We start from the raw sequence: 16,354 nt of genomic DNA on the forward strand, positions 1-16,354 counted from the left end.
CTGTTAGGAGGTGTGGCTTTGTTGGAGTCAGTATAGCCTTGGTGGAGGAAGTGTGTCACTGTGGGGTGGGCTTTGAAGTCTCTTACATGCTCAAGGCATACCCAGTGTCTCAGACCACTTCCTGTTGCCTGCAGGTCAAGATGTAGAACTCTCAGCTCCTTCTCCAGTACCATGTCTACCTGCACGCTGCCGTGTCCCACCACGATGATAACGGACTAAACCTCTGAAACTGTAAGCTAGCCCTAACTAAATGTTTTCCTTTGTGAGAGATACCATGATCATGGTGTCTCTTCACAACAATAGAAGCCATAACTAAGACATATCCCTTAACCTAAGCCTTTAGGAAGGTTTCAAATCAGAAGGCATTAGACCAATGCAGATCACCTCCCCCCGAAGCACCAACCCTGTTATGGCAGTAGGAACTGTCAATACCAGACCTGGTCCTTCTTGCAATAGACTGGATTGGCTCTCAGAACCAACAGAAATCTGCCAGTCAAGCAGCTGGGCAAAACAACAAACAAACAAACAAATAAACAAACCCTTTTCCTCCTGCCTCAGGTCCCACTTTAGGAGGTAGGAAGGCAAAACGATGAATCCAACCGTCTCTACCCACTGAGCCCTCCTCCCCCCTTACCTGCACCACCATGTAGTAGAGGAGGAAGATGAAGTAAATGAGCTCAGCCGCCACCACGAAGGGGTGCCAGCCATCCGTGAAGGGGTACAGACGCAGGCTCTGCAGGGCCGCGTGTGAGAAGAAGGTACCTGGGGAGAACAGTGCCTCTGCTCACCTGCCTGTCAGAGCCCCAGCTTCTGACTCACATCACATAGCTCAAGCGCCGTCCGGGTTGGCAAGGAGAAAACTCATGTCCTCAGGACAAGGAGATACAAGGGACAAAGTGGACGTGGGCAGGCTGCCAATGGCAGTGGGCAATCCAGAAGGAACAGAAGGATCTACTCCAGAAGGCCCATCTCTGGGGTGGATGGATGCGTACAGCACTTCCACAGAATCTTCTACCAGCCTCCCCGTTGCTCATCAATGCCACGTCCCCCACAGGGCTTCCCTGAAGGTCATTTGACGGTCAGTGTGCCAAGCAAGACAACTTGCCTATGAGTTATCATTCACTTAGACATCTTTCTTTCTTTTCCTTCAAGATATAATCTCACTGTAGCCCTAGCTGACCTGGAACTCCCTGTAGAGACCAGGCTGGCCTTGGATTAGTGCTGGGATTAAAGGCGGGCGCCAACATACCCTACTGTGCCTTTTCCTTACCGTCTTTTTAGTTTTGTTTTTGTTATTTTCCATTTAAATGATTTGAGTGAAAAAATTGATGTTATTTTTTGCTTTGTAAGACAGACTAATTTATCCCAGGCTCTTCTTGAACTTGCTACATCACCAAGGATGACCTTGAGACTCTGATTCTCTATCTCCCACTTCCTGAGTACTGAGGTCACAGGCCTTTACCTACCTATGTACCTGGCTTATGAGATAGAATTTGAAGCCAGTTTGACAAGTAAAGCTATTGCTGCCTGTGAATATAAATCTAGCCCCCAGGCTGACAGAAAGGCTGAGAATTAAGTTCCAGGCCAACAGGGGCCTTGTAGCAAGATCCTGTACATATATTTTACATTTATTGGGTATGGAGTTCATAAAAATACACACTGTGTGCCTCATACTGCATGCATGTATAAAACTCTAAAAGAATAAAATGATACTATGTTTTTAAATTTTAGGCTGAGTGTGATCACCCCTATAGTCTCAGTAATCAGGAAGCAGAGATGGTAGGATCAGCTGGGAGCCTGCCTAGGTTACGCGAGACTTTCTCTCAAAACAAGCAAACAAATAAAATAGCAATGGAATACTTTTAAATGTTCAGCATTTAATAGAGAGGAAGTTGAATTCTATGCAAATTGAGTATTAGTTGAGAAGGCTTTAGGTTGATTTTGGTCCTGGTAGCTTGCTTGTAATTGACATTTTAAAAGGTGGTAGATGGGGAGAAAGCATGAGCAGAAAGTATAAAAGCCCATCACAGAGATGAGCGTGAATATTATGTGAGAATCTTTGGTCTCAGTTGTATGATGGCGATACTCAATGTGCTCCCCACTGTGGGATGAAGAGATGGACAAGCTGTCTCACACTCCGACTAAATTCCCTTAAGATGATGAAAGAGTCCAGCGCAGAGGAAAGACGGAAAGTAGGCTACAGTAGCACCGATTCATGACCCATTGCAGGGTGAACTCGGACCCCCACCCCAACTTCCCTGGACCCCAGTCCCCGAGGCAGCAGGACTCAGCTATGTTAGAGACACAAGCCAGGGTGAGGATTTCCAGGAGAGATGGCTCACCCAGGGCACTATTCTCCAGGGTGAGTGTAACGATGCAGAACAGGTTGACATTGGCGTTGTAGACAGTGAACTCCACAAACACGGCTCTGGTCAGGGTGTTCAGCCAGCTGTTGTCAAAGAGATACTGGAGAATCCTGTGGAAGAAGAATGCCTGGGTGTCTTCTTTCCCGGGAGGCTCCCTGCCCAGGAACCCCTGTACAAGGCTGGGGCTTACTGTCTAAATCTTCTACTCTGTTCTGCCTCCAGGCCCCACACACAGCTCCTAGGGACATCCACCACTTGCTAGCCACATGGTGCTGTTGGTTGATGGTCTCCTGACCACTAGAACAGAGTTTGTCAAAGGGGGTCCCCAGTCAACCTTGTAGCATATTGTGGCTACAGACAGCCAGACTCTGGGCCATATGCATCAGGAAAGCTCAGGAGCGAGTGCTTGGACATGCCCCTTCCAGGGGGGTGGAATGATTTCTTAAGACAAAGAGCCATTGTATTAGAGGAACCTCATGAAGCACTAGGGTTCAGGCAGTAGCTGCAGCTGTGGGCTTCCTCTGGGACGGCACCTTACATGGGACCAGGTCCCGGAGAACTCAGTCTAGTGTAATCAAAAGAGCAATGTGTCCTGGGATGGCAGAAGGAATTGTGTTCAAATCCCGACTGCCTCTTGGGCAAGATAATGACTTCTTCAGGCCTTGGTCTCCTCATTCACAATGGTGGCAAACATCCATGCCTCCAGATAGAGAAGATGGGATTTTGTGCGTGCACAAGCGCGTATATTCAGTAATAATAGTTGCAGATGGCCTTTCCTTTCAGATCTGGGGGATCTGAAAATCCCTAGAAATTTCAGTTTCTAGGGTCCTGAAAATACTAACTGAATGGTTCTTATTTGCCTGTCCCCGCCCACATTGGCATGAATGAGCTCTGCCTCCTCCATCCTACTGTGCCCTCTAGCAAACGGCTTCACTGAGTTAGAAAAGAATCAAGTGCGTCTCACCTCGAGGCACTTTGGCGATCAGTTCCCAAGGAGACCACGTAGCCTCCTCCCCCATACACAGTAAGTTTGCCCCACATCGGATAACCCTGGTGTTGGCTCTGGCTCTGGTATCGCCACACCTGAGGGAAGCCATTGCTGTTATTACGGGCCGCGGCATTCCAGCCTTCTCCATAGTCTGCCAGGTCTTCAGCATCCAGGGAGTATGGGGCATGGCATCCATCGAAAGAAGCCTGTAGCTGCTGGGCAACAGGGCAAGAGCCTGCCCGGACCCTCACTTGGCGAATGCGGGCACTGCCAACCAACTTGGAGTTCCCATCGGTGACAAAGCCTAGAGATGAGAACCAGGAGGGCAAGTGTGGCATCGGAAAGCAGCCTCACGCATCCCATGCTCCCCCACCCAGATGTGAATGCGATCACAGGTGGATCCATTAGAGATATAAACAGAAGTCGCTCATACACAACTACAGGCTGGTTTCTTTTAGCACATGGGACTGCCCCTTTAAGACCTTAGTCACGGGACTGCCCCTTTAAGACCCTAGTCATGGGACTGCCCCTTTAAGACCTTAGTCACTCGAGAGCCTTAAGGGATTAGGCCACACCTCCAGGCAGCTCCCTCTGGGACAGAATTGAGTTGTTCTGTGCCTTGGCTTACAGTCCTAACTAGTACTTGGCTCCTCCATGTTCTTTGTCCGGCATGCTATTCTGAGCAAAATCATGCTACACAAAACGTCCCACCCTCTTAAAGCTTATAAAAGTCCCATAAGCCCTAAGTTCTGGGGATTGCCCTGCAGACTTCTGAGAAGACTCATCAGGGGAACTGCTCTGGGACTCTCTTCCTTTGCCCCACCTTCCTCTCATTGTGCCCCTCCCCTCCCCCAGCTCTCTCATTCATTCTTTCTCTCTCCATGGTCTTTCTAGGCAGCCCTGGCTGTTCTGAACTGAAACTCACTATGTAGTCTCATTTTTTTTTTTTTTCCAAGACAGGATTTCTCTATATACCTCCGACTGTCCTGGAACTCACTTTATAGACCAGGGTGGCCTCGAATTCAGAGATTCACCTGCCTCCTGCCCACCAAGTGCTGGGACTAAAGGTGTGCACCACCAGGCCTGGTCTCATTTTTTTTTTTTTCCAAGACAGGATTTCTCTATATACCTCCGACTGTCCTGGAACTCACTTTATAGACCAGGCTGGCCTCGAACCCAGAGATCTGCCTGCCTCTGCCCCCAAGTGCAGGGATTAAAGGAGTGTGCCACCACCGCCCAGCTTCATTCTCCTTCTTAATGAAGCTCCTCTCTAGGTTTTAAAAGGAAGTCCTCCTCCCCTTTAAGATCCTCGTCATGCTTGGCTCTCCCACATACGGTACCATTTTCTGTCTAATATTCTCCCCCTATCTTGGGGCCAATCACGGTCTTGAGGCCCTTTCTCCTAGTGCATCTCATCGCTGAAGGGTGAATATGTGTCAGCTTCCTTTCCTGGACCAACCACGGCCACTCTGTCATGAATATATTTAACACATCCATCCTTCCCTCGCCACTTCTCCATCTTGGACAGACTCTATGCACACATAAATCCTCTATGGGGACTGTGCCCACCACTCGGTCAGCCTGAACATCACCTGTGTCCTCTCCAAGCCTCAGCCTCAACAGCCACTGCACCCCGATGATGCTGTGTCTTCCTCCCCCTCCCAGAATCTCTACATCAGTCCCCATCATATCTCCCTGGCCCCCTTCCCTCCAGCCTCCACATCTTTCCAGAGCGACGCTTCCTTGTGTCGATTCCTCCATGACGCCTCCTCTCCACGAGGATCAGTGTGCTCTTTGGAGCTTCGTCATAACCTCGGCTCCCTGTCTCTTTCTTCCACACAGCTTCACGCCAGTCCTTCACTCAGATACCACCATCGCAGTCACCCTCAAAGTTTTACCATGGCGTGGACTTCGCCGTGCCACAGTGTGCTGACTTGGCTAGCTTTGCATCCTTTCTCCCGCCTGTGCACTGTATCTTCATGGGCAGTTTAGGCTTCCTACCTCTCAAGCCAGATGATTGGCAGTTCACACTGGCCTTCTTTCTGATAGCTTGTCAAAGCTTACGACCACGCGGCTGTTGTGTTTTCGTGCCCCCGGGGACTTACAGCTATTCCCACCCACTTCCACACCCAAGGGCGCCTGACACACTGCCTCGTGACGCGGGGGACTACCTGGGTGATGACTGTAGAGGTTCTTCACGAGAGTGGTGTTGGCCCATTCGAAGAACTCTCGGAAGCTCAGCACGGTTGAGAAGCCTTGTGTGAAGCTGTGCTCCAGGTGGCTGTTGAAGTGGTAAGCACTGGGGTCCCTTTGCCCATAGGCCACGAGCAGCAGCATCCACAGGAAGCCCAGGTAAGCTGGAAAGGACGCACAACAGCCCGATCAGGCAGGTCCTTGACCCCCACCACCACCAAGTTCAAGGAGGAAAAGGAGCATACATGGCTCAGTATAGTGGGGAGCTTGCAGCCCAGTCGCTGTCACTCTGGTAACAGGGACAGCATAGAGGATGGAGGCGCACAAACTAGGAGGGAGGTCTGGCTACTTCCTCTCCACGTGCCCTTCATGAACGGTTCAACCTCTCTGTGGACGACTTCTCATTGTTCAGATAATGTCTTCCTTCCTTCCTTCCTTCCTTCCTTCCTTCCTTCCTTCCTTCCTTCCTTCCTTTCTTTTTTCAAGACAGGGTCTCTCTGTAGTTGTGGAGCCTGTCCTGGAACTAGCTCTTGTAGATCAGGCTGGCCTCGAGTTTTCGGAGATCTACCTGCTTCTGCCTCCCGAGTGCTGGGATTAAAGGCATGCGCCACCACTGCCCGGCATCAGATAATGATTTTAAGGCCTGGGATTGTGGTGGGAGGATCAGCTAATGTTTATAAAGCATTTAGATCAAGACCCAACCAGGGAGTCACGCTCTATGTTTCTTTTGAGACAGGGTCTCACATCCTAGGCTGGCACTAACTAAACTTGCTACAGAGATGAGACTGGATAGGAATTCCTGATCCTCCCCAGTGTTGCGATTATAGGTTTGAGCCACCCTGCCTGACTTTCTTTTCAAAAACTTCAGTTTATTACTCTTGAGTGTGTGTGAGTGTGGTCAGGCATGTGCCGCAGCAGGAGTGTAGGTCAGAGAATAGCGTGAGGGAGTTCATTCCCTCCTTCCACCTTGGATTTTAGGGACTGAACGTGGACAGTTAGGCTTGAGCAGCAAATTGCTGGGTCCGCTCTCAGGCTGGGGATTGTCTGCAAAGCCTGTGCTTGCTAGGTGAGTACTTGCCCGCTGAGCTAAACCCCTGAACTCTTGAACTTCCTTTTCATTTTCTCCGTGTGTGTACCATGTATGTACATATGTATGGGTGCACCGGAGCGTGTTGTTCAATGTCCTGTTCTATCATACTCCACCTTATTCTCTCGATACAGAGTCTGGCACTGAACCTAGAGCTAGGGAGGCAGCTAGCAAGCCTTAGTGACCCTTCCATCAATGCCTCCCATGGGACTAGAATCACTGGTACATGCAACCACATATGAATTTTTTTTAAAAAAAGATTTATTTATGCGGGGAGATGGTGGTGCACTCCTTTAATTCCAGCACTCAGGAGGCAGAGGCAGGAGGATCTCTGTGAGTTCGAGGCCAGCCTGCTCTACAGAGCGAGTTCCAGGACTGGCTCCATAGCTACTGAGAAACCCTGTCTCAACCCCCCCCCCCCCAAAAAATTAGTATACAGTGTTTTGCTGTAACATGAGGGCCGGCTTGTTGGGGTTCTGTCCTGCCTGGTACCCCACAGCCGGCAAACCCCAAAGAAAATCAATCACACAGAGATCTCTATAAGTTATAAAGCTGATTGGCCCATTAGGTCAGGCTACTTATTAGCTCTTACAACTTTTGTTACCCCATTATCCTTATCTGTGTTAGCCACAGGGCTCAGTACCTTTCTCAGCTGGGCAGGTTGCATTCTGTCTCTTCAGTGGTCTGTGCAGCAATGGCGGAGGGAGCTTCCTGTTTTCCCAGAATACTCCCAGTCTCTTTGCTCCACCCCTACTTCCTGTCTGGCTTTCCCGCCTATACTGCCTGCCTGGCCAATCAGCGTTTTATTAAAATATGGTTGACAGAATACAGACAATTCTCCCACACCATTTTGCCTCCATTTAAACCTGCAATACAGGCCAGAAGCAGGCACCAGAACACATTATAGATAGTTGTGAGCCACCATGTGGTTGCTGGGAATATGAACTCATGACCTCTGAAAGAGCAGCCAGTGCTCTTAAACTCTGAGCCATCTCTCCAGCTCCCCCGCCCCTGATATCTGGATTTTTATGTGGGCTGTGGGAATCCAAACTCAGGGCCTCATGCTAGTAAAGTAGACACTCTCACCTACTGAGCCCTCGCCAGACCCCTGTATGTGTTTTTAAGATAGAATCGTCAAAACTGTCCTGTTGCATTGCTGACAATACAGTCTTGGCACAGACAGATATGGTCCCTGTGCTCATGACATTCACCTGCTTAGTGGAGACAGGTCAGAAACATTGGATGGCTGGAAGGGCCCCTTTGTGTAAAAAGATTTAGGTCAGAAAGTGACAAACAGCAATTCAACCCAGGTGCAGACTGTTCCTACTGAACTAGAACCAACAGGCATGGGCCTGGGGTCTGCACCATGTGGCACCACCCCCCATGAAGGCACAATCCCATGGTGGGCCTGGATGAAAACCAATCATGATAATGCATAGGATAATTGTGTGTATGTGTGGGGATCCCATTCTCCCCTAGGTTTCCTGCAGAACCAAACCACTGACTCTTGGCTTCTTTCCCTCTCCAGTGCACTTTCCTCCCCACCTGCCTTCCCAGGATCACCTTGCTAGTGAAATATATCCACCCAGATCTGTTGGGAGCTATTGGGAGCTCCTAGACCCTAAATTCCCTGTGAGAAGCTTGTTTTTCCTATGCCTGCAGCTGCTCTGAGTCTGACGAGTCTGCAACTGAAATATCCCGAGAGCTGGGCGTGGCTAAGGATCCCTATATAAGCTTCCGCTGCGCACAATAAACTGGGCATTCTTGGCATTTTGTATCAAGGATGACCCATATCCATGTCTCTGTCTGTCTCTGTGTTTTTAAGTCTCCAGCTTAGTTCCCGGCTCACATACCGTCTTGTAGTGGCATGGGAGTTACAGGCGTAGAAAAGGCCTGTTCAGGTTTTTACACAGATCTGCTTAGAGGGGGAATCAGGCAAACACCAGGGTTTGAAAGTCCCTGACCTGAGCAATGGGGAATGGGGTTCTCTCTAAAGTCACACTACTGGATACCCGGATCTAATCTACATGAAAAAGACAAGATCTCCTGGGTAAACTGGGGGCATGGAGACCATGGGAGAGGGTTGAAGGGGAGGGGAGCAGAGAAAAATGTATAGCTCAATTAAATCAATAAAAAGCAAAATAAAATTAAAGAAAGAGACACACTACTGGACTGAGAGTTAAAGAGCAGGAAGCAGCCGGGCAGTGGTGATGTTCGCCTTTAATCCCAGCACTTGGGAGGCAGAGGTAGGCAGATCTCTGAGTTCGAGGTCAGCCTGGTCTACAAAGTAAGTTCCAAGACAGCCAGGACTGTTACACAGACAAACGCTGTCTAGGCGGTGGTGTGGGGGTGGGGGGTGGGGGGACTTAGCGAGAAGGAAAGGTGGGAAGAAGGATGGGGACATTTCGGAACAGCTGAGATGATGGGACAGATTCAAAGGCCCAGACACAGTGGAGGCCCAGGATCCTGGGAGCCATAGGAGCCAGTACTGAATGCAGGGCACTGGGAGCCAGGGAACTCAAGGGGTAGTTCCCACCTTTCCTTCTCTGGCCTGAAATCCCTCAAGCTCTTGGGAGGGAGCTCAGACTTCATCCCAAGAGCTTGCCGGATCTCAGGCAAAAGGGAGAAGAGGAACTGAGGCCTAGGGGCAGCAAGGGGCTCTCATCAAAGGACACACGGCATGTCTGCTTCAGGAGGTGCCGAGAGCCCAGCTATGGGAAACTGCCCACCCAGGATTTCTCTGATGAGAGCAAATGCTTTCTGCTCCTTGAGGCGAGTGGCTTTCATCTTCTCAACGGCAGTGGTGAGGGGAGGCTGGTAAGCATCCTTGCTGCTGCGTCTTTGTCTTCGGAACAAGGCATAGGGGCCTGTGGACACAGGACACACACAGAACAATGGCCGAAAGGGCAATCCTCTATGGCTCAAGGCTTTCCTTCCTGTACCCTCAGCGGACAGCGAAGGAAACCTGCAGGGTTTTACTTCTCTCCAGCCCTGGCCTCATCAGGCTTCCTTAGATGTCTGCTTATGCATTCACATGCTTCCCCGTCACCTCCCCACAGGGTCTATGCCTGAAGGGGTTGTGACCCACTCCATTCTGCCAGTACCACCTTGCCCAGGGATGAGTCAGAGACAGACTTAAAATGAACCAAGGGTTCCTTCTGGGGGATGAAATAATATTTTAAATCTCAATTATAATGATGATGGTTTCAGGACCCTCTAAATTTACTAGACTCACTGAATTCCATCCAACAGTGAGAGAATTTTATGTCAATTATGTTCTGAAGCCACCACTGCCTGAAACACAGCCAGTTCTCCTTGAAGAATCAGATGAATGATTGTCTGTCTGGTGGGTCTGGAAACTGGTATCTCTTCAGAGAGAAATTGCTCTTTTGTTGAGAAAGGTGACCTTTTTTTGTTAAGAAACGGGCTTTCTGAGGAAGTGCAAAGTCAGATTTTCTCCTAGAATGGAAGATTCTATGCCAGGACGGGGTGAACCTCTGCACATTGACGAGCACACTGGCTCCTGATTTGTCATCCCTGAGGCTGAGGTCAGTTATTGATTCTATTCTGTTTGCTCATCTGTCTGAGAAGAGCTCTTCTCAAGGGCCTTTGAGAGCTTCTCTGGGAAGAAGAACCAGGGGTCTTAGACCAGGGTCAGCATAGCTATTTCCATAAATATTTATTTACCAAAAAACAAAACAAAAACAAAAACAACAAACAAACAAAACAGGGACAGTCTAGCCCCTTGGTTATAGACGGCAGACTTTTTGTCCCAGAAGTCTGATTGACAGCCACTTCCTGCAGCCTACCTGTAAGCGAACTGAATGCTTTATTTTCATTTGAAATCTCAGGGAGCCACATCTCGGTGAAGAATCTGGTTTGGAGCCAGGCAGTGGTGGTGCACGCCTTTAATCCCAGCACTTGGTAGGCAGAGACAGGGGGTTCTCTGTGAGTTCGAGACCAGCCTGGTCTACAAGAGCTAGTTCCAGGACAGGCACCAAAGCTACTGAGAAACCCTGTCTTGAAAAAAACCAAAGCGCGCGCGGGGGGCGGGGGGGGGGGGGAGAATCTGGTTTGGAGCTGAGAATGGTTTGGAGCTGAGAAGGTAGCTCCTTTATCAGAGAGCCTGCCTAACTGGTGCTTGCCCTGGCTTCTGTACCAGCACCACATAAACTAGCTTGGTGGCATATGCTTGGAGGTGGCAGTGGGGTAGGGTGATCTGAGGTGCAAAGTCATTCTCAGTACCATATCAAGTTCAAGGCCAGCCAGGCTATGTGAGGTTCTATCTCTAAAAAGAACAAATACAGCCTGCCTGATCCCCAGGGCACACCCCTGGCCAAAGGGTTATGCTGAGTTATCAGAAAGAAAAAGATGGAAGGGAAGGAATAAGATTGCTCAGGGGACTGGGATGGGTGTCTCTTGCCTGGCTAGTTTGGGATGACTGATAAATCCTGCCTGGATGCTGGTGGGGGGATAAGTTCTGGGGAGTGCCCAAGTCCCAGGACACCTCCTAGACACTCTCTGCAGGCCTACTCAGCCTTGCTGGACCAGTGGGTGGGTGGTCAGGCCCCTGTCTCCACACACCGGGGACCTATTACCTGGGCCAGGTAGATGTCCGGGCAATGGGGGCAGAGCCTCTTCATCATCTTCTCTCTTCAAGACCAGCGCAAAGAAAGCAGCAAAGCCCAGGACCTGGAAATCACCCCCGTGTGAGCCCAAGCCTGCAGGGAGTTCCCAAGGCTTGAGAGATAGGGACTGGGTGATGGTATGCAGTCAGGTGGGAACTAGTCCTTCCCACAGAGGGAGGTCATCGTGAGGAGGGAGGGCTGTGACCCATCGGGAAGGCTGGCCCGTCTCTAAACTTCCTGGAACTTCCCACTTGCCACCCTGCTGACCAGAGCATCTCTCACTTCTAACTCTGAAGAATCACTGCCTCCACCTCATCCCATCCTGTACCCCTGCGTCAGCTGAGACAGCCTACAACTTCTAGGTCTGCTATGCCCCAGCAAAAGAGATCCTGTGGTTTGGTTAGGAACGCACAGGACGCAGCCTGTTCTGCGTAGTCTTCTAGCCTAGGCTGGTGGAATTGTCATAGAAGCCTTTGAGCCTTATCTGAAAGACCATTCAGGACTGGGGTATAGCTCCGTTGGCAGAGGGCTCGCCTAGCATGCACAGAGCCCTGATGTGACCTCCAGCATCCGACATCAACAGGGCAGGAGGGCACACACCTGGAATCCCAGCAGCAGGGAGGTGGGGGAAGGGAAATCAGAAGTTCAAGGCCAGCCTCAGTTAAACAGTTTGTGACCACCTTGGGCTATGCAAAAATAAATTTACATATATAATTCAGGGTAGAATGAGAGGGGGGAGGGATTTGAGATGTCCTACAGGAGTAAAGATCCCAGTAGATGGTTATGAAAGCAGGGCATATCTGTAGTTTCAGCCCTTGGATAGCTGAGGCAGGAGGATTGCCATCAAGTCAAAGTGAGTCTGGACTACATACCGAGTAGGAGGCTAGCCAGTGGTACATGGGAAGATCCTGTCTCTAAACCAAGTAGCCAAACATTACAGAGTCCCTTAATGGTCACTTTCCTCTTACAGTCCCCCGGTTCCCTGATGACTGCCAACCGCTGGACTCCTTCCAGAGGCACACCTGTCCCCACTCCCCACTAGTTCCAAGTCTGGTCTTGGTATCTAAGTTGGATACGCTCCCACATAACTTTGCATCTCAGGAATAGGAACAAGTTCCTGGAGGGAGCAGTCCTTTACACTGCTGTCCTCTCTCGGAATCAGAAGATTCTGAGGACTGAGATATACAAATATGTGGGTTAGGGAGGCTTGTGATCTTTTTGGTGGAAGTACTACGGGGGTGGGGGGAGGCAGGGCCTCGTGCATGCTCGGCAAACTCTCTACTTCTGAGCTACACCCCCAGCTTTAAGATTTCTCACCCATAGATTTTCCCACAGTCCCCGGGGTGATGGTGATTAGGAAGTACCAGCTCCTCAGCACAACTAAGGGACAAGTTCTTTGGGCTGTTTGACTATCTCCACTATCCCTGCTCTGGGGCCATTACAGGGCATCTCATGTGTTTGTTAAATAAAAGAAATAATAGCTATGCTTTACCCTATGATCCCATAGGGTAGAGATAGAAAGGACATGGGCCGCCACTTTGAAGGGGGGTGCTCTGACCTTCAGGGGCTGGGTGATGAACACACTCTCCACAAAGGACACAGCCGTGGAGATGAGCCACCGGAGAGAGCTGGCCCTTCCATAGTGCAGACCATACAGCATAGTGAAGAAGGCCGCCACCCCGCTGGTGGCTGCCACCAGGAGCCAGCCCACTAGGACGCACCACCAGGGCAGGCCGCGAGGGGACTTGCTGACCCGAGGAGCGCTGCAAAGGAGGACAGACTGACACAGTTGGGGTGGTGCCCAAAGACCCACATTCAAATCCCATTCGGTCCTCGTTCTCCACATGACCTTGGGCAAGCCGCTTGACCTCTGACCATCTATTCCTTCTCTGGAATTGTACCTGCCTGAAAGAGCTGTTCAGTCCTTTGTCCAGTGCTGGCTAGGGGGCAGTCCCTAACAGCAAACCTAGAAGGCTGGTTCTATGTCATTAGAAAATCTTTTGTTATGAAAAATGATGAATTATGAAAAGAGTTTCATCATTCAAAAGTCATCGAGCCAGCAACCCCAGGCACTCGTCAGTTGGTTTTAAAAACTGTCCCCATCTTGTCTGGTATAGTCCATCTGTTCCACACCCTCCTTTTTCCTTTTGGAGGGGGAGGATATTAAAAATACATTCCAAACGTAATCCAAGATCACCCTAGATTACCTCAGGATGCCTCTTGAGAAGGGTTATTTTCCGACTAAATTATCATACTACTGTTCCACCTCATTGGCCACCAAAAACTAAGTGCTGTGTGAGCAATGGAAAGACAGCCCTTGGGCATTCAGCATCCTAGGTGAGTTTATTACTGCTGAGCTATATCCCAAACACACACACACACACACACACACACACATGCACACATGCACACACACAACACACGCACACACACTCATATATACACATACACACAACACACACATGTACACGCGCGCACACACACACACACACACACACACACACACACTAAATTGCCCAGGATCGGGCTAGAGAGATGGCTCAGTGGTTAAAGCACTTCTCCAGCAGTAGACTGGACTTTTCAGATCTCAGCCCCTACACCAGGTGCCTCACAAACACCTGTAACTCCAGCTCTACAGGATCCAGCGCTCTCCTCTAGCCTCTGGGTCCTCCTAAAAACATAAACACATATGTAACTGAAATAAAATAAACCTGAAAGAATATAGAAAAGAATTAAAAAGGAACGCAGAGCCAGGCATGGGGAGACTCAGCACTCCGGAGGCAGAGGCAGGTGGAGTGTCTCTGTAAGTTTGAGGCCAGCCTGGTCTTCATAGTTCTAGAACACCCAGGGTGTGTGTGTGTGTGTGTGTGTGTGTGTGTGTGTGTGTGTGAGAGAGAGAGAGAGAGAGAGAGAGAGAGAGAGAGAGAAGAGATTGTCTCAAAACAACAGGAACAACAAGAAAACGGGAATTTGGGAGCTAGAGAGATGGCTCAGGGGTTAAGAACACTGGCTGTTCTTCCAGAGGACGTGGGTTCTATATAACACCTAAATGATGCTCTATAACATCCAATATAACTACACTATATAACAACAATATATGACTATAGCACCCAATGCCCTCTTCTGGCCTCTGTAGACACTTAAATCGGGGGCACAGACACTAAGTGCAGGCAAAACAAACACACAACAACAACAACAAAACAAAAAACCCACTGGCTAGTTTTATGTCAACCTGACACAAGCTAGAGGCATCAGAGGAGGGAGCCTCAGTTGAGAAAATGCCTCCATAAGACTGCACTGTAGTGGCCGGGCAGTGGTGGTGCACACCTTTAATCCCAGCACTCGGAGGCAGAGGCAGGCGGATCTCAGTGAGTTCGAGGCCAGCCTGGTCTAGCAAGCAAGTTCCAGGACAGTCAGGGCTGTTACACAGAGAAACCCTGCCTCGAAAAACAAACAAACAAACAAAAAACAAAAAGACTAAACTGTAGCAAGCCTGTAGGACATTTTCTTAACTAGTGATGGAAGGGGGTGGACCCAGCCTTTTCTGGGCAGTGCCATCCCTGGGCTGATGGTTCTGGGTTCTATGAGAAAGCAGGTTGAGCAAGCCATAGGGGCCAAGACAGTAGGCAACTCTTCCAAGGTCTCTGTATCAGCACCTGTCTTCAGGTTCCTAATCTGTTTGAGTTCCGGTCCTGACATCCCCCAGTAATGAACAGCAAGGTGGGAGTGTAGCAAAATGAATCCTTTCCTCCCCAGTTTGTCTTTGGTCGCGGTGTTCATCACAGCAGTAGTGACCTTGACTAAGATACTCAGGTGCTGGCCTTGAACTTACTATGTACCTCAAACTGGCTTTGAATCTTCCTGCTTTATCCTCCCTAGTATTCGGGAGTATAGAATTGTCTATCAGGCCTGGCACACTGACTTCTTTCGTTAAATAACTTGTCTTCAAGTTAACTGATTATTGTTGTTAGTTTTCTGAAATCAGGTTTGGTTTTTGAAATCAGATTTTCTGAAATCTTTGGGTAGCCCTGGCTGTCCTGAAACTAGCTCTGTAGACCAGGCTGGTCTTAACCTCCCAAGTGCTGGTATTAAAGGTGTGCACCACCAACACCCAGCTTTACTGATTATTAGCACAGGATGAGGTTCAGCCCCCAGAACTGCAACAAACAAACAAACAAGAATCAAATGAAAAAGAAAACGTCCTTTAAGTTTGAGTTAGGAGCTACACATTTCAATCCTACCGTGAAACAAAGGCTCTCAGAGACCCAGGCGTTGCTCCAACATGGCAGACGTGTGGACAAGAGACACGAATATGGTCATGACGTGCAAAGTTCTGTGCAAAGACTGAGGATCTTTCAGCATGTAGACCCCTGAACCCCTGCTGGCTTTGAGAGTACTCGAGGGAGTCCTGGCCTTGGTGGACACCTTCCCAAGGCTGGACAAAGCGACCCAGCCTGTAGCCCCAGACAGGAGAGGGCAGGTGTCCATTTGGCACCTGGGGAAGTAGATTACCTGGCGTATGCTATCGCTGGGGTGCCAGGCTGTCCCCAGAGGTGGCCCTTCAGGGCATGCAGCTGCTTGAGAGCCCGGGCATGACTCTGTTGATGCAGGAAGCCTTGGGGCCCCACCAGCCGCAGCTCCCTCTCCACGTGCTCCAACTGAAGGTAGAGACACCATCTGTAGATGCTGTCCCTCCAAAGCCCACTCACAGCCGGCTTGGGCTTGGGGTGCCATGTGCTCTCTAGGAGACAAAGGCGAAAGTAACCTGAGAGTGTTGAGTGACAATGAACCAGCTACAGTAAAAAACAATAACAGCAGTTTTGAGCTCACCTGCCGCAAGCCAGGTGTAGGATGACGAGGCATAGAGGCTGGGCTTAAACAGCCAGGTAGGGTAGTTTGGCTTTTTATGAGGGACAGTTTGAAGGAGTCCTTACTTACAAAGAGAACAGCATGCTTTCCCATGTGCCCTGCTTCAGCAATGACTATAAGTGACTATTAAATTACATTTATTTATCTATTATCTCTCTCTTTTCTCCTCTCTCTCTCCCCCTCCCTCTGTCTGTCTGTCTGTCTGTCTGTCTCTCTCTCTCTC

At 49.7% G+C, this 16,354-nt stretch overlaps 1 protein-coding gene and 1 long non-coding RNA gene across 2 annotated transcripts in view; one reads left to right on the top strand and one right to left on the bottom strand.

Moving 5' to 3' along the window:
- LOC146890169 (uncharacterized) overlaps positions 1-1,725 on the top strand; it is a 32,661-nt gene extending 30,936 nt beyond the window's left edge. The window contains exons 3-4 of the long non-coding RNA XR_015736001.1: positions 135-231; positions 559-1,725. This is a non-coding gene — a long non-coding RNA (uncharacterized LOC146890169). The remainder of the gene's footprint in view (positions 1-134; positions 232-558) is intronic.
- LOC125402531 (polycystin-1-like protein 2) overlaps positions 1-16,354 on the bottom strand; it is an 86,400-nt gene that overhangs the window by 10,927 nt on the left and 59,119 nt on the right. Inside the window, exons 31-38 of the mRNA XM_087900450.1 lie at positions 15,775-16,003; positions 12,821-13,025; positions 11,233-11,326; positions 9,364-9,501; positions 5,526-5,711; positions 3,331-3,658; positions 2,343-2,476; positions 635-762 (exon numbers count right to left, since the gene is read on the bottom strand). Of these exons, the coding sequence (XP_087756576.1) occupies positions 635-762; positions 2,343-2,476; positions 3,331-3,658; positions 5,526-5,711; positions 9,364-9,501; positions 11,233-11,326; positions 12,821-13,025; positions 15,775-16,003 (1,442 nt within the window). The remainder of the gene's footprint in view (positions 1-634; positions 763-2,342; positions 2,477-3,330; positions 3,659-5,525; positions 5,712-9,363; positions 9,502-11,232; positions 11,327-12,820; positions 13,026-15,774; positions 16,004-16,354) is intronic.

The sequence above is a fragment of the Myodes glareolus genome, chromosome 22, assembly GCF_982192425.1.
Source record: "Myodes glareolus chromosome 22, mMyoGla1.1, whole genome shotgun sequence".
Lineage (NCBI taxonomy): Eukaryota > Metazoa > Chordata > Mammalia > Rodentia > Cricetidae > Myodes > Myodes glareolus.